Below are 17,676 nucleotides of genomic sequence, written 5' to 3'. Positions count from 1 at the left end.
AAATCAGATAGGTTACGCGGATCTAAAGATCCGCTAACCTATCTGAATCCGGCCCATTGTTGCCAAAAATGGGAGCCATAATCTCCTTTTTAGCTTCTATATTGTATAATATTGTATCACCGCGCTTTATAGAATGTTTATAACAACTAGCATTATTACTATGTACTTTGCATATAATCCCTGGCCCGGATTCAGAGAGCAATTGCGCCTGCGTAACCATAGTTACGCAGCGCAATTGCTGACTTGCGCCGGCGTTACGAATGCTCCTGATTCAGGAACATCGTAACGCCGACTGCAGCCTAAAATCTGCGTGGCATAAGGCTCTTATGCCACGCATATTTTAGGCTGCATTCTAGCGATGACCGCTAGGGGGCGCTCCCATTGTGCTCAGTGTATAGTATGCAAATTGCATACTAACACCGATTCACAATGTTGCGCGAGCCCTGCGTACGCAAGTTACGTCGTTTCCGTACGGCGTGTTTAGCGTAAGGCTGCCCCTTCTAATAGTAGGGGCAGCCAATGCTAAAGGATACCCGTCGTTCCCGCGTCGCCAAATTTGAATTTCATGTCGTTTGCGTAAGTGATTCGTGAATGGTGCTGGACGCCATTCACGTTCACTTGGAAGCAAATGACGTCCTTGCGACGTCATTTGCCGCAATGCACGTCGGGAAAGTTTCCAGACGGAGCATGCGCTCTACGCTCGGCGCGGGAGCGCGCCTAATTTAAATGATTCCCGCCCCCTACGGGATCATTTACATTAGGCGCCTTTACGCAGGGCAATTTTAAAGAGCGCACACGCAATTTACGGAGCTACTGCTCCGTGAATCGCGCGCAGCGCAGATAATTTGCGGGGGCGCAGGGCAAAAACGCTGCCCTGTGCCTCCGTAAAAAAGGGGCAAATCTCTTTGAATCCGGGCCCCTGACTATAAATGTCTTTTACACTAAGGCCCCGTACACACCATTGGATCTATCCGCTGAAAACGGTCCGCCGGACCGTTTTCAGCGGACAGATCCGATGCGTCCGGCTGCCGGATTTCTGTCTGATGGTTGCACATACCATCAGACATAAATCCGCGTGTAAACAATACGCGGGGCGTGGCCGCGCCGTCGCCGCGACGATGACGCGGCGACATGGGCGGCCTTGAAGTTCAAAGCATCCACAAATGCGTCGATTCAGTACGCCGCATGCGGGGGATGGCGGTCGGTTGGACGTGTCCGGTGAGTCTGTACAGACGACCGAACACGTCCGATGGATAGATTTCCAGCGGACAGATTGGTTAGCATGCAAACCAATTTTGGTCCGCTGGAAACTGTCTGATCCGCCGGACAATTGTCCGCTCGGGCCTACACACGACCGGATCGATGCGCTGGAACTGTCCGGCAGACAAATATCAGCGGATATATCCGGTCGTGTGTACGGGGCCTAAGATGTATGATCCTGAGTGGCCAACGACCGTGATGTGAGGAAGTGCTTTGCCTGAGCTCTGTCCATGCTGCACACAATCCTACCTCAATCCTGCTGAACCGATTGCCATCCAAGGATTCCACCGATCCCTACAGCTTCCAGGAAGCCTTGTGCCCGTCGGAAGATGGACAAATATGGCCCACCGATGGAGGAAGCCTCAGGATTCGTCCCGCAGCCCCCCCCATGTAAAACTGGGAAAGATGGTGCTGGTCACCACCATGCTGCAGGCTCATGCAGCCAGCCATCCTCCTCCATGGCTACACCGAGGCAAAAACCAGCAGGGAAGGGTGAGCCATTCCCCTCCTATTCTGAGCCCAGAAGACCCCTTCCTCATATCACCAGCCGGGGACTCTGACCATGAGAACACTGACATGGTTGCCGCTGATGTAGGCCCCACAGAGCCATCCCTGTCTCAGATCATGGCTGCCATCCAGCATAGCCATGCATCCCTGACCACTCAAATGGATTCTATTAAAACTGACTTATCCTTTCTGAAGCAGGATGTCCACAACCTCAGCCATAGAGTGTCTAATGCTGAACAACGCATCAGTACACTAGAGGATGAGACCCGTCCATTGCAGGGCCAGGGCCAGGAATACACTACAGATAGACTCACTGAAATGGAAGACTGTTTACGGAGGAGTAACCTTCGCTTCCTGGGGTTCCCAGAGGGGTCTGAGCGGACATGTTCGGTCATGTGTATGGGCGAGCGGACCGGACTCCCGTCCGAGCGGACAAATGTTTCTTAGCATGCTAAGAAACATGTCCGCTGGAAGCCCGTCCGTCGGACATGTTCGGTCATCTGTACGACTTACCGGACATGTCCGCTCGACCGAAAGCCCTCGCATGCGTCGAAGTGATTCGACGCATGCGTGGAAGCATTGACCTTCCAGGGTCGCGCACGTCGCCGCATCATCGTCGCGGCGACGGCGCGGCCACGTCACCGCGTATCCTGTCCGCGGGGATTTTGGTTTGATGGTGTGTACAGCCATCAGACTAAAACCCGGCAGCGGACATGTCCGATGAAAACGGTCCGGCGGACCGTTTTCATCGGACTGTCCGCTTGTCTGTACGGGGCCTAATATTTAAAAGTCATCAGCTACAGTTTTTTAGTTGCTGACTTTTAATTTTTTTCACCCAGACTGGCCCTTCTCTTTAAGTGCCAGCCTTGGCCTGCCTCTGGTTGCACTAGCGAGTGTTTTTTCTGTCTGTGTCCCCGTGCAGGCACAGTGAGCACCACCCACATACTTTAATTCCTGATTTTCACCAAAATATTTTGTGCCATTGCACTGCTATTTTATGTTTTGTTTTTGTTTTTTTGCAAATTTTGCTTATTTCTATCGTTTTTGTATTAAAAAAGCAGTTTATAAAAAATACCTTTATTTCATTTGTCATGATATCCCATAAAAGCTTCAATGCAATAACAAGAAATATCTTTCTTATACAAAATTATTTATTATTTTTTGCAGAACAGTATAGGGTGTATCTCAAGCACAATATACATACAAAGTCAATACAGCATAGTGCATAGCAGACCTTTTACAATTAAGCTGCAGGTTTCAACAAAAGTTGCAGACATAACACGTTTGATATTACACTGGAAATCCACCTGCAAATACTGGCATTGTTCATTTTGTGTATGCATGGTGCCAGGCAGTTGGAGTATCAAGCATGCCATGTAGTGGACACCTGAGTTTACGAATGCTCTTGGGAGGTAAGGGTTAACACTGCTGGTCAGGTTTTTCCAGGCTTTTTGAGGAAGCACTGCCCTCTGCTGGGGAAAACACATAAAAAGGGAGGGAACCACCTCTCGGGGGCACCACAGTTAGTACCGTGTTTCCCCGAAAATAAGACCTACCCCGAAAATAAGACCTAGTGTTATTTTCCAGGAGGGCTGCAATATAAGCCCTACCCCCGAAAATAAGCCCTAGTTTAAAATGTTTGTAACATCCTATAATCCACTCTATTACAGTAGTATTTAATGTACAATGTGTGTGTTTCTGTAATGTAATTGCAGGGAAGAGAGCTCCGGCGGGTCACAGAAGCGATGAACGAAGGTATTTCGCACAATTATATTACAGAAACACACACATTGTGCATTATATAATACTGTAATAGAGTGGATTATAGGATTTTACAAGCATTTTAACTCCGTTTACACTGGGGATTCCTGTCAGGCAGGGAGAGAGAGGGGGAGAAAAGACAGCACATTACATGGTAAGACCTACCCCGAAAATAAGCCCTACTGTGTCTTTTGTTGCCAAAATTAATATAAGACCCAGGCTTATTTTCGGGGAAACACGGTAAGATGGTCGGAGGTACGGTTTCAGGTTACCCAGTCGGGCTTGCAGGGGGATGGACTCATGTTTGACTCAAGGACTTTTAACACCAATCCAATGTGTGACTACCTCTTGGGGCAGGGGCACCACCAGGAGAATAACTAAGGGGCACTTAGAAGATCATGTACAGGAATGTGAATTGAAGAAAACTCTGTGAATTGTTCATATGTTATATTTAAACAACTTCAGTAAAATAACTTTTGCTGTTATTTAACTTGGCTTGGTCTGAAGTTACTTGAGGACAACAGTGGGCTGGATTCAGTAAGCAATTGCGTCTGCGTAACCATAGTTACGCAGCGCAATTGCTTAGTTGCGCCGGCGTAACGACTTTTCTGTATTCAGAAAGCTCGTTACGCCGACTGCAGCCTAAGATATGACTGGCATAAGGCTCTTATGCCATCGTATCGTAGGCTGCATTCTTACGCTGGCCGCTAGGTGGCGTTCCGGTAGTGGTCAGCGTATAGTGTGCAAATTGCATACCAACGCTGATTCACAACCGTACGCGCGCCCTACGTAGTTTACGTCGTTTACGTTCGTCGGGTTCCGCGTAAGGCTGCTCCTGCTATTAGCAGGGGCAGTCAATGCTACGTATACCCGTCGTTCCCGCGTCGCGAATTAAAAATTTTACGTCGTTTGCGTAAGTGAATCGTGAATGGCGCTGGACGCCATTTACGCTCACTTTAAAGCAAATGACGTCCTTGCGACGTCATTTTCCGCAATGCACGTCGGGAAAGTTTCCCGACGGAGCATGCGCACTACGTTCGGCGCGGGAACGCGCCTAATTTAAATGATCCACGCCCCCTATGGGATCATTTAAATTACGCGCCCTTACGCCGGGGCAGTTTTAAGGAGCGCCCGGGCAAATTATGTAGCTACTGCTTCATGAATGAAGCGTAGCGCAGATAATTTGCGTAGGCGCAGGGTAAAAACGGTACGCTGCGCCTCAGTAAGAAGTGCGCAGCGGTACCTGAATCTACCCCACTGATAATAAGTGGTGGGCACCTGAGCTCTAGAGAGGTAAGAGAAACTGTAGTAGGTGAAGTGAGTGGTATAAGTGACAGTGAGGAAGGAAACAAGAGAGAAGAGAAAAGACAAAATGACAATACATAACTTGTTTATGGGGGTGCAATCACCTTCCAAGGAGAAGAACCATCATCCCTTGTACTTAATGTCAAACTCCAGCTTTCTGTCACCTTAAAATAGTGTGTTTGCTCCAAGCCAGTCCAAATTAACTACACAATTACCTTCACTAACAGATGCGCCCGCTGCCAGCGCTGTATAAACTGTATGTAGTATCAGCTCCTGCAACAAAATCAAGTTGGGCCTAGCCATTCACAGGAAGCTTTGTATTATCTGAATAGGTACAAAGCTTCCTCTTATTAGCTGAGGTGGAGAGGTGGACAGATGACGTCACAACCAGAAGAAGCTTTGTACTCATTCAGAAAATGCAACATGTTTCTGTCAGTATGAGTAACAATGTATTGAGTTCTAAATATGTATCTGCTTTGGCCAATCACTGAAGACTTCTATTCCAGTAATAGAGTGGGCTGGAGGGGAGAGGAAGTTTGGGGTGACTTTCGAGGAGGGTTCTTCCAACCCAAGCTGATTCTTGGAGAGGATGCCAGTGTGGGAGTCTTTGTAGTTTCTCCCAGCCTTTGCCCAATGATAATGTAGAGAAGGTCTTTGTCTGGGGCCCAAGCCCTATGGAACCTAAGCTGGTCTGTGATAGGGCCTGGAGAATCAGGTAGATGGTTGGCTATTTGGAGCTTCTTCAGAGGTGTCTGTTACGCTGAACAATGTCCAGGAGAGCTTCAGGGAAGCTGCTGCCTGATGGACAATGCATGGAGACCTCATGAGAGAAGGTCTTTGTCTGGGGCCCAAGCCAATTCCCATGGAATCTAAGCTTTCCTTTGTGAGGGCCTTGAGAATCAGCCAGATGGTTGCCTATTTGGAGCTTCTTCAGAGGTGTATGTTATGCTGAACAATGTCCAGGGGAGCTTCAGGGAAGCTGCTGCCTAATGGACATTGCATGGAGACCTCATGAGAGAAGGTCTTTGTCTTGGGCCCAAGCCAATTCCCATGGAATCTAAGCTTTCCTGTGTTAGTGCCTTGATAATGGGGTAGATGGTTGCCTATATGGAGCATCTTCAGAGGTGTCCGCTATGCTGAACAATGTCCAGGAGAGCTTCAGGGAAGCTGCTGCCTAATGGACATTGCATGGAGACCTCATGAGAGAAGGTCTTTGTCTTGGGCCCAAGCCAATTCCCATGGAATCTAAGCTTTCCTGTGTTGGTGCCTTGATAATCAGGCAGATGGTTGCCTATATGGAGCATCTTTAGAGGTGTCCCCTATGCTGAACAATGTCCAGGAGAGCTTCAGGGAAGCTGCTGCCTAGGTGACATTGCATGGAGACCTCATGACTCAGATATTTAAGGTACCTGTGACTACTCTCCTAGAGTCAGAGGACTAACTCCTAATGGGAGGATGCTGTTGATTAAACTTGGACCACCAATTGAGGTACTTAAAAGACTTATTGTCATTGGGGGGCTCCTACTGAGGCATTTAGGGTCACCACCGCTAGCTGTTCCTAAAGGATTTGTAACTGTGAGGCTTCCCCTGAAAAAATGGCCATCATCAACTGTGATATTACTTGAAGTCTGCTCCTCTAAACATTTAGACCAGCATCCATTTTTTTTGGCCAAAACCCTCTCTCCGCAAGTCTATTGGTCCATTGAAAACTAAAATGACTGAAGCCTAATTATCACTACTGGTGTCTGTGGGCCAGATTCTCAAAGGGCTTACGATGGCGCAACGCCATTTGCGCCGTCGTAAGTCCTAATCTGGCCCGGCGTATCTATGCGACTGATTCTTAGAATCAGTTACGCATAGATATCCATTAGATCTGACAGGCGTAAGGCTCTTACGCTGTCAGATCTTAGATGCATTTTTTTTTCCCGCCGCTAGGTGTCGCCGACGTTGGTTTCCCCGTCGTCTATGCAAATTAGCTATTTACGTGTGATTCCCGAACGTATGCGCGGTCGACGCAGAGAATTTGCGACGTTTCCGTAGCTTTTGCGACGCGAAAAGTTGCCCCTGCCATATGAGGGACAACCAATGTTAAGTATGGCCGTCGCTCCCGCGTCAAAATTTAAAAAAGTACGTTGTTTGCGTAAGTCGTCCGTGAATGGCGCTGGACGCCATTTACGTTAACGTCGAAACCAATGACGTCCTTGCGACGTCATTTAGCGCAATGCACGTCGGGAAATGTCATTTGAATTAGGCGGGCTTGCGCCGGAGAATTTACGCTACGCCGCCGCAACTTTACAGGCAAGTGCTTTGTGAATCAAGCACTTGCCCGTAAAACTTGCGGCCGCGTAACGTAAATGAGATACGTTACGCCGCCGCTGTTTTACGCCAGTCTACAAGAATCTGGCCCACAGTGTATTGTCAAGTACAGCTACAAGGAGGGTCACGACTTGGTAGGGTAGGAAAGCCCATTATAAACCAGCAGCCCTTCGCATGCTGTTGGTTTATACAGGTACTCTTTAAATAAACAAACAACCGCAAAACTTGTAAAAAAAAAAAAATACAAAAATAGTATAAAATATTAACATATATACGTTAAAGCAATGGAACAATGTTAACAAACACTCTCCAGCCTGCTCCATCAGTCATAGCTCACCATACCTAAATGTTAAACTGAATTGTCTTACAATTTCTTGCTTTTTTGTTTTTGTTTTGTTTTTACAGTGTTGTTAGGTACAGACACTCTCATAAAATGGCAGCATTAGTATAAAAATCAATCACCACCACCACAGTCGCCACCGCCACAGTCATCACCACCACCACCACAGTCATCACCACCACCACCACAGTCATCAGCACCACCGCCACAGTCATCAGCACCACCGCCACAGTCATCAGCACCACCGCCACAGTCATCAGCACCACCGCCACCACCCCAGTCACTGCCTCCACAGTCCCCATGATGGTGTCCTCCAGAGTCCACGTCATGAAAAGGTTGGTGGTCCCAGTGTCCAGAATCGTTGTCATGGTGGAAATCATGGTGATGGTCATGGTGATGGTCGTGCATATCAGCAAACTCTACCCCACCAGCATGGGCCCAGCCATCATCGCTATCACTAGAGCTGTGGCTGTAAGACATTTCCTGTATGCGGAAACTCTGCAAAAAAAGAAAATACAAAGCTATGACAAAGCCAAATCCCATACTAAAGAGGACCTTTAGGTGACTTTATAAAACTTTATCAATACACTCTTGACATGTCGCAGCAACAGTATATACATACAGTATTTATTATGTCCAGGACACCCATAGTGTGTCCTGGGCGGCAGGTACATTTCCCCAATATTTGCGGTTGTGGGGGACAGTTGTAGAGATATTGCTGTACCCAGGGGTTCTCACTCATGCAGGATGAGGTGTGTGAAGGACGTTTTGCCTATATGCTTCAGTTTAATTCTCCCTGCTAGTTTAATGCTGTGTGTGTGTTAGAGGTAAAAGGTGATTTCATGTGTGACTCATTCCTCTGCCTAACAGACTGTTGAAATGTTAATGTCCCACCCCCAGCCAGCTCTATATTTTAAAGGGTAATTGATCTATTGTGTGTGTGAAGAAGACCTGTGTTTACCCTTAAGAAATGTGTCTACAGGGTCGGCTCCAAAGTGTCTGCCTATAATCTGTATGGGAGCCCCCACTGTGTGAGGGGGGGGGCAGAGATTGTCATTGTAACAGTTTGTAACTACATATAAGCTAGGTGTTGTACCATTAAAGTGTCTCTTGTTCCAGCAGTAAGCTTGGCTCATGTGTGGATTATTGGGCGATCCCAGGAATATTCCTCCTCGTGGAATATTGGGTGATTTTCTTTATGGGAAGAAGGGAATGTTTGACAGTGATATCATTCTTATACCGTCACAAGGCCTTCCAGGGGTGTCTAGCTAGAGAGAGGATTGATATCCAGTACTCGCTTGCTTGATATTTGAGAGGGAAGAACCTCCAAACTCTGACTACCAGGACTCTGGTCCAGAAGGCTCCATTCACACCATGGCTTTACGTTTTTCAGGCAGTATTGCAGCGATTCTGCCCACAATTTGGAAAACGCCACAAATCGCGTGATGCCCTTGCGATCCTCGTTACTATGAATGGCACCAAATCGCGGTGCGATTTTGCCACGATTGTCACCCGACCAATCGTGCCAAAATCGTGCAAACAGAATCGTGGGATGCCTGATGCACAAAATAAGTTCTGGTACCTCTTGTAGACAGTCCTGTGACAGCTGAGGCACCCCCCCCCATCAGCGACCTTCAGAGCTTTTTTTCTCAGAAAATAGGTGCAGGAACTCAACCAGGACCCTGTTCAGATTTCACAAACAGTAGAAGGGTCTTAAAGGGGCATTAAATATCAGGATTGCATTACATACAGAGTGCAGAGTTCAGGGGGGGGTTACACACAGGGTGCAGAGTTCAGGGGGTTACACACAGGGTGCAGAGTTCAGGGGGTTACACACAGGGTGCAGAGTTCAGGGGGTTACACACAGGGTGCAAAGTTCAGGGGGTTACACACAGGGTGCAGAGTTCAGGGGGTTACACACAGGGTGCAGAGTTCAGGGGGTTACACACAGGGTGCAGAGTTCAGGGGGTTACACACAGGGTGCAGAGTTCAGGGGGTTACACACACTGGGCCAGATTCTCGTATAACTGCGGCGGCATAACGTATCTCCTTTACGTTACACCGCCGCAGGTTTTACGGGCAAGTGCTTGATTCACAAAGCACTTGCCTGTAAACTTGCGGCGGCGTAGCATAAAGTCCACCGGCGCAAGCCCGCCTAATTCAAATGATCCATGTAGGGGGCGTGGATCATTTAAATTAGGCGTGTTCCCGCGCCGATCGTACTGCGCATGCTCCGTCTCAAATTTTCCCGCCGTGCATTGCGCGAAATTACGTCGCAAGTACGTCATTGGTTTTGACGTTAACGTAAATGGCGTCCAGCGCCATTCACGGACGACTTACGCAAACAACGTAAAATTTAGAAATTGCGACGCGGGAACGACGGCCATACTTAACATTGAGTACGCCACCTAGGGGGCATGTTTATCTTTACGCCACGTAACTCTTACGGAAACGACATAAAATCACTACGACGGGCAATCGTACGTTCGTGAATCGGCGTAACTAGTCATTTGCATATTCTTCGCCGACCGCAATGGAAGCGCCACCTAGCGGTCAGCGTAGATATTGCACCCTAAGATACAACGGCGCAGACCGTCGTATCTTAGGCATGTTTAAGTGTATCTCAGTTTGAGAATACACTTAAACATACGACGGCCTTAGATTCGGACTTACGTCGGAGTATCTGCTGATACGCCGGCGTAATTCTATGTGAATCTGGCCCAGAGTACAGAGCTGTTGCTTGTAAACACAGAAACCAGACTTCTGTGTTTACAAGTGATTGTGGTGAGCAGGCACCAAAGGGTCTGAGCCAGAGGTGGTGGAACTGAGTTCCTCCAAGTTCCCCCTGAAAAAAAGCCCTGGCGACCTACCTTTATTTATTTGCTATTTTCATTAATAATATGTGTTTTTGGGGCGAGGGGGCAGGAACAAATGCATGTGGAAAGGCTTATGTACAAGTGTACCATTGGATAACTTATGATAGCTTTCATATTGTTTTAGATTCTGATCTCTCAACATTCCCTGAAGAAGTGGGTGCCAGTCATGGAACGCGTTGATATAACAAGCTCTGCCCACTAATGAGGTAACAATAGTGATGCCTTGATTGTTGTACATACAGTACTCTGTGATTGGATGATGTGTCATCTTAATAGTGTGTAGACACGCATACATTTCTGGTTACTTGGGGGGTAATGGGAGAGGTGTACTGGATTTTACCCTGATTTGAGCTTTTGTACAAAATACAAAATGTTGTGAATTTAACCCTTTTCGCTATCAGGTCCATACATTGTGGGGAGCTCACAGCGGGGGGGGGTTCACACACAATCCAGTAGATGCAGCCACCAGGATTGTGTGTCGAACTGACCGGCAGACTCGAGCCCCTCAAGTAAAAGCCTTTGGGCGGCAGCTCGATTGTGCACATACGCCCCGGTACTGGCGCCCCTCCCCACGCTGCCGTGCCCCAGCACTCCATTTGCCCATCTGCGGGCCCGGGACCAACATGGTGGGTGCCATGGGAGGGGCGCCAGTACCGGGGAGGGAAGGAGACCAGCGGACACATGTCTGCTCTCCTCTTCTTCTTGCTGTGACCCAAAAAGAGACGTCTATGACCTCACCTCCGGGTCAGCCTCTCAGTGTCCCCAGCTACCATAGTCGGTAAGGGATGTATTGCCATGCGATGTGCATTGCAAAACATTCAGTGGAGCCCAGAGGAGACATTGGTGGTCATTGCACGTCTCATTAATGAGAACCTGTCATCTAAAAAACATCACATAGGGGACTTTTTGTCAAAATTTTTGATGAAATAAAAATGAAATAAAAATTTGGGTTATTTATTTTGCGTTTGCTTGCCCTAAAATTCACTTTAGTGTGTTTATTACCGACATTTTGCATTTCCCAGACCTTTGCAGTAATATCATGTGACATCAAAAATTGAAAATACCACTATTTTATTCTCTCAGGCCCCATACACACGAGAGGATTTATCCGCGAATGCAGTCCAGCAGACCGTTTCCGCGGATAAATCCTCTCGAGGATTTGCGCGGATTTCCATGCGATGGAGTGTACTCACCATCGAATCGAAAACCGCGCCGAAATCCTCTGGCGATGACGTGTCGCGCCGTCGCCGTGATTATGACGCGGCGACGTGCGCGACGCTGTCATATAAGGAAACGACGCATGCGGGGGATCCCTTCGGACGGATGGATCCGGTGAGTCTGTACAGACCAGCGGATCCATCCGTTGGGATGGATTCCAGCGGATAGATTTGATAGCATGTCAGCAAATATTTATCCGCTGGAAATCCATCCCAGGGGATAAATATCCTCGGAAAAAGATCCGCTGGAGTGTACACACCATAGGATCTATCCGCTGAAACCCATTCGCTGGGATTTTTCAGCAGATGGATTCTATCGTGTGTATGGGGCCTTAGGTGTCTGCTTTCAGAAAATATATAGGGCCAGATTCACAAAAGAGATACGACGGCGTATCTCCTGATACGCCGTCGTATCTCTTAGATCCGCCTGTCCTAACTATGCGGGTGATTCATAGAATCAGTTACGCATAGATTGCCCTAAGATCCGACAGGTGTAATTGACTTACACTGTCGGATCTTAGGATGCAATTCTAGGCCGGCCGCTAGGTGGCAATTCCATTGCGGTCGGTGTAGAATATGCAAATGACTAGTTACGGTGATCTACGAAGATACGCGCGTTCGTTGCAATCTCTTACGTCGTCGCTAGTCGGTTTTTCCCGTCGCAAAGTTAGGCCTGCTTTATCATGGCTTATCTTTAGAAGTATGGCCGTCGTTCCCGCGTCAAATTTCGTTTTTTTTTTTTGCGTAAGACGTCCGGGAATACGAAACGACGTAACACACGTCGCCGTTCAAAAAAAAACGTTGGGGCGCTGTAATTTCGCGCAAAGCACGTCGGGAAATTTCCTAACGGAGCATGCGCCGAATGTTCCGCGCGGTAACGCGCCTAATTTAAATGGTGCCCACCCCATTTGAATTAGGCGGGCTTGCGCAGAGCGGATTTAGGTTACACAGGTAAGAGCTTTGTGAATCAGGCACTTGCGCTGTAAACCTGCGGCGGTGTAATGTAAATGGGATATGTTACGCCGCCGCGGCGTAACGTAATTCTACCTGAATCTGGCCCATAATGTTTGGGAGTTTTACATCATCTTCATGGCTAAAAATGTTTTTTAACATGTGTGCAAAAAAAAAACAGCTCTGGCAGTGAAAAGGTTAATGAGTTGTTGACAATGAATGCTTTTAACAGTATTGCATGTTGAATGAATTTAGTACCATTAAAATCTTGATTCTTTGGTTATTGTTTTTCTATGGGGTGTCGGTACCTGTAAACTGTTATGTAGGTAACAACCCACACACACGTGTCATAATTGGGTTCATGACATCACAGATCTGACACTAGGTCCAGATTCTGATCGGTGTGATAGCCTCTGATTGGATATCATAGTGATCAGTCACTGTGAAGCCCGCACAAAGTGTTTTCTCTCTCTGAATGGAGGAGAGAGATACATCCTTTCTCTCTCTTTCCTTGCAGAGAGAAAAAGAAAAATTGTGTGTAAAAAAATAATAATAATAATAATAATAATAATAAAAAAAATACCTAGATCAAGGTCAGTGCCAGGGTTAGTGTTTGGATCAAAGGTCAAGGTTGGTATTTTTTTTTTTTATTAGGACGAGTAAGAATAAGTAAGGGCAAGAAAGGGCAAACAGAGGCGAGTAAGGAGAAGAAAGGGCAAACAGGGGCGAGTAAGAATAAGTAAGGAGAAGAAAGGGCAAACAGGGGCGAGTAAGGAGAAGAAAGGGCAAACAGAGGTGAGTAAGGAGAAGAAAGGGCAAACAGGGGCGAGTAAGGAGAAGAAAGGGCAAACAGAGGTGAGTAAGGAGAAGAAAGGGCAAACAGGGGCGAGTAAGGAGAAGAAAGGGCTAACAAGGACGAGTAAGGAGAAGAAAGGGCTAAAAAGGACGAGTAAGGAGAAGAAAGGGCAAACAGAGGCGAGTAAGGAGAAGAAAGGGCAAACAGAGGTGAGTAAGGAGAAGAAAGGGCAAACAGAGGTGAGTAAGGAGAAGAAAGGGCAAACAGGGGCGAGTAAGGAGAAGAAAGGGCTAACAAGGACGAGTAAGGAGAAGAAAGGGCAAACAGAGGCGAGTAAGGAGAAGAAAGGGCAAACAGGGGCGAGTAAGGAGAAGAAAGGGCAAACAGAGGTGAGTAAGGAGAAGAAAGGGCAAACAGGGGCGAGTAAGGAGAAGAAAGGGCTAACAAGGACGAGTAAGGAGAAGAAAGGGCTAAAAAGGACGAGTAAGGAGAAGAAAGGGCAAACAGAGGCGAGTAAGGAGAAGAAAGGGCAAACAGAGGTGAGTAAGGAGAAGAAAGGGCAAACAGAGGTGAGTAAGGAGAAGAAAGGGCAAACAGGGGCGAGTAAGGAGAAGAAAGGGCTAACAAGGACGAGTAAGGAGAAGAAAGGGCAAACAGAGGCGAGTAAGGAGAAGAAAGGGCAAACAGAGGTGAGTAAGGAGAAGAAAGGGCAAACAGGGGCGAGTAAGGAGAAGAAAGGGCTAACAAGGACGAGTAAGGAGAAGAAAGGGCAAACAGAGGCGAGTAAGGAGAAGAAAGGGCAAACAGAGGCGAGTAAGGAGAAGAAAGGGCAAACAGGGGCGAGTAAGGAGAAGAAAGGGCAAACAGAGGTGAGTAAGGAGAAGAAAGGGCAAACAGGGGCGAGTAAGGAGAAGAAAGGGCAAACAGGGGCGAGTAAGGAGAAGAAAGGGCAAACAGGGGCGAGTAAGGAGAAGAAAGGGCTAACAGAGGCGAGTAAGGAGAAGAAAGGGCAAACAGAGGCGAGTAAGGAGAAGAAAGGGCAAACAGAGGCGAGTAAGGAGAAGAAAGGGCAAACAGGGGCGAGTAAGGAGAAGAAAGGGCAAACAGAGGCGAGTAAGGAGAAGAAAGGGCAAACAGAGGTGAGTAAGGAGAAGAAAGGGCAAACAGGGGCGAGTAAGGAGAAGAAAGGGCAAACAGGGGCGAGTAAGGAGAAGAAAGGGCAAACAGGGGCGAGTAAGGAGAAGAAAGGGCTAACAGAGGCGAGTAAGGAGAAGAAAGGGCAAACAGAGGTGAGTAAGGAGAAGAAAGGGCAAACAGGGGCGAGTAAGGAGAAGAAAGGGCAAACAAGGACGAGTAAGGAGAAGAAAGGGCAAACAGAGGTGAGTAAGGAGAAGAAAGGGCAAACAGAGGCGAGTAAGGAGAAGAAAGGGCAAATAGAGGCGAGTAAGGAGAAGAAAGGGCAAACAGGGGCGAGTAAGGAGAAGAAAGGGCAAATAGAGGCGAGTAAGGAGAAGAAAGGGCAAACAGGGGCGAGTAAGGAGAAGAAAGGGCAAACAGGGGCGAGTAAGGAGAAGAAAGGGCAAACAGAGGCGAGTAAGGAGAAGAAAGGGCAAACAGGGGCGAGTAAGGAGAAGAAAGGGCAAACAGAGGCGAGTAAGGAGAAGAAAGGGCAAACAGGGGCGAGTAAGAATAAGCAAGGACATGAAAGGGCAAATAAGGACGAGAAAGAATACGTAAGGGCAAGAAAGGGAAAATAAGGACGAGTAAGAATAAGTAAGGGCAAGAAAGGGCAAATAAGGAGGAGTAAGAATAAGTAAGGGCAACATTGGTGTCAGTGTGAAGAATAGTGCCCCTTTGTTATATATGTGGGAAAAGAGCGACCCATTATTGGTGTCATTTGGAAGAATGATGTCACATCATTGGTATCAGTGGAAAGAATAGTGCCAAATCTTTGGTGTCAGTGGGAGGAATAGTGACCCATCATTGGTGTCAGTGGGAGGAATAGTGACCCATCATTGGTGTCAGTGGGAAGAATAGTGCCCCATCATTGGTGTCAGTGGGAGGAATAGTGACCCATCTTTGGGGTCAGTGGGAGGAATAGTACCCCATCATTGGTGTCAGTGGGAAGAATAGTGCCCCATCATTGGTGTCAGTGGGAGGAATAGTGACCCATCTTTGGGGTCAGTGGGAGGAATAGTACCCCATCATTGGTGTCAGTGGGAAGAATAGTGCCCCATCATTGGTGTCAGTGGGAAGAATAGTGCCCCTTTGTTCTATATGTGGGAGAAGAGTGACCCATTATTGGTGTCATTTGGAAGAATGATGCCGCATCATTGGTATCAGTGGAAAGAATTGTGACAAATCTTTGGTGTCAGTGGGAGGAATGGTGACCCATCTTTGGGGTCAGTGGGAAGAATAGTGCCCCCTATTGTTCTATATATGAGAGAAGAGTGACCCATCATTGGTGTCATTTGGAAGAATGATGCCACATCATTGGTATCAGTGGAAAGAATAGTGCCACATCTTTGGTGTCAGTGGGAGGAATAGTGACCCATCTTTGGGGTCAGTGGGAGGAATAGTGGCCCATCATTGATGTCAGTAGGTGGAATAGTGCCCCATCACTGGTGTCAATGAGAGGAATATTACCCCATCATTAGTATCAGTGGGCGTAATAGTGTCCCACCATTGGTATCAGTGAGAGGAATAGTTCCCCCACCATTGGTATCAGTGAGAGGAATAGTGCCCTACCATTGGTTATCAGCTAGAGCAATTATTCCCCATCATTTGTGTTTATGGAAGGAACAGTGCTTCATTGTTGGTGTCAGTGGGGGGAACAGTGCCCCACCATTGAATAGTGGCGTAGGAGTACACTGTTGGTGTCAGTAGGAGGAACAGTACCTTGTATCAGTGTGATAAATGGTGCCTCAAAGGCCGAATAAAGGCAAACAATGGGCCGTATCTGGCCCTTTGCCTGCAGTAAGAGCACTGCCACCGGACAGGACTATGGTATTTGGAGGAGCTTGTTCTTTGTTCCATATGATTGTATCTACTAGGATTGGATGGACTCTTTGCTCTCTCCATTCTGACCTTCTAGGAGTCCGGGAACCAGCCCGGCCCTTTCCACTCACCACATAGAGGAAAGTTGCCAGGATCACGGCCTTCAGAGCGGCCTCCATGTTCAGCGGGAAGCGGAAGATGACCTGAGAAGACTTCCCTTCCTTCTCTTTGGTGATGACAGCCACAGGCTGGGAGCCGTACATGCCGAGTATCTGAAGGGGTAGAAGCAGATTACAATAAAGGGGAACTGCAGGCAGATAGAAAAGACACACAAATGCACAAATTCTATGCATTAACCACTTCCAGACCTGCGCACGACGATGTACGTCCTGTTTTTAAAGATTGATATCTCGGTAACGGCAGCAGCTGCTGCCACAACCGAGGTATCGATCTTTAGTGTGCGCGGTTTGGTACACGATAACGGCGGTCTCCGCGGCGGATTCGCCGCCCTCCGCCGCTTACCGGAGCCGTCAGTAGCGGCGGAGGGGATCGCGACCATCCGGCAGCTGAGCGGGGACGAGACTGAAGGAAAAATCTCCTTCGCCCGTCCCCATAGCTCTGCTGGGCGGAAGTGACGTCAAAACGTCAGTCCCGCCCAGCCTCTTAAAGAGACAATTTTTTTTTTGTCATTTGAAAAAATGACAGTTTCAAATTTTTTATTTTTTTTTTGCATTTTAGTCTAAATATGAGATGTGAGGTCTTTTTGACCCCAGATCTCATATTTAAGAGGACCTGTCATGCTTTTTTCTATTACAAGGGATGTTTACATTCCTTATAATAGGAATAAAAGTGATCAATTTTTATTTTATTTTTTTTTCAGTGTAAAAAGTAATAAAATAAATAAAAATAAATAAGAAAACAAAAAATTTTTTTTTTTAAAGCGCCCCATCCCGACGAGCTCGCACGCAGAAGTGAACGCATACGCGAGTAGCGCCCGCATATGAAAACGGTGTTCAAATCACACAAGTGAGGTATCGCCGCGATCGTTAGAGCAAGAGCAATAATTCTAGCCCTAGACCTACTCTGTAGCTCAAAAAATGCAACCTCTAGAATTTTTTAAACATCGCCTATCGAGATTTTTAAGGGTAAAAGTTTGACGCCATGCCACGAGCGGGCGCAATTTTTAAGCGTGACATGTTGGGTATCATTTTACTCGGCGTAACATTATCTTTCACAATATATAAAAAAATTGGGCCAAATTTTATTGTTGTCTTATTTTTTAATTAAAAAAAGTGAATTTTTTCCAAAAAAAGTGCGCTTGTAAGATCCCTGCGCAAATACGGTGTGACA

At 47.3% G+C, this 17,676-nt stretch overlaps 1 protein-coding gene across 2 annotated transcripts in view; it reads right to left on the bottom strand.

Annotated features, from left to right (window-relative positions):
* Positions 1–7,188: 7,188 nt before the first annotated feature.
* Positions 7,189–17,676, bottom strand: part of LOC120933623 (phospholipid scramblase 3-like) — a 70,419-nt gene continuing 59,931 nt past the window's right edge. For both annotated transcript variants that reach the window (XM_040346929.1, XM_040346930.1), the window contains 2 exons: positions 16,458–16,598; positions 7,189–7,987 (listed from right to left, as the gene is read on the bottom strand). In XM_040346929.1, the coding sequence (XP_040202863.1) occupies positions 7,604–7,987; positions 16,458–16,598 (525 nt within the window). In that variant the 3' untranslated portion in view covers positions 7,189–7,603. The remainder of the gene's footprint in view (positions 7,988–16,457; positions 16,599–17,676) is intronic.

The sequence above is a fragment of the Rana temporaria genome, chromosome 3 (assembly GCF_905171775.1).
Source record: "Rana temporaria chromosome 3, aRanTem1.1, whole genome shotgun sequence".
Taxonomy (NCBI): Eukaryota; Metazoa; Chordata; class Amphibia; order Anura; family Ranidae; genus Rana; species Rana temporaria.
The sequence above is the reverse complement of the archived record's forward strand: the minus strand, read 5'-3'. Positions and strand labels throughout refer to the sequence as shown.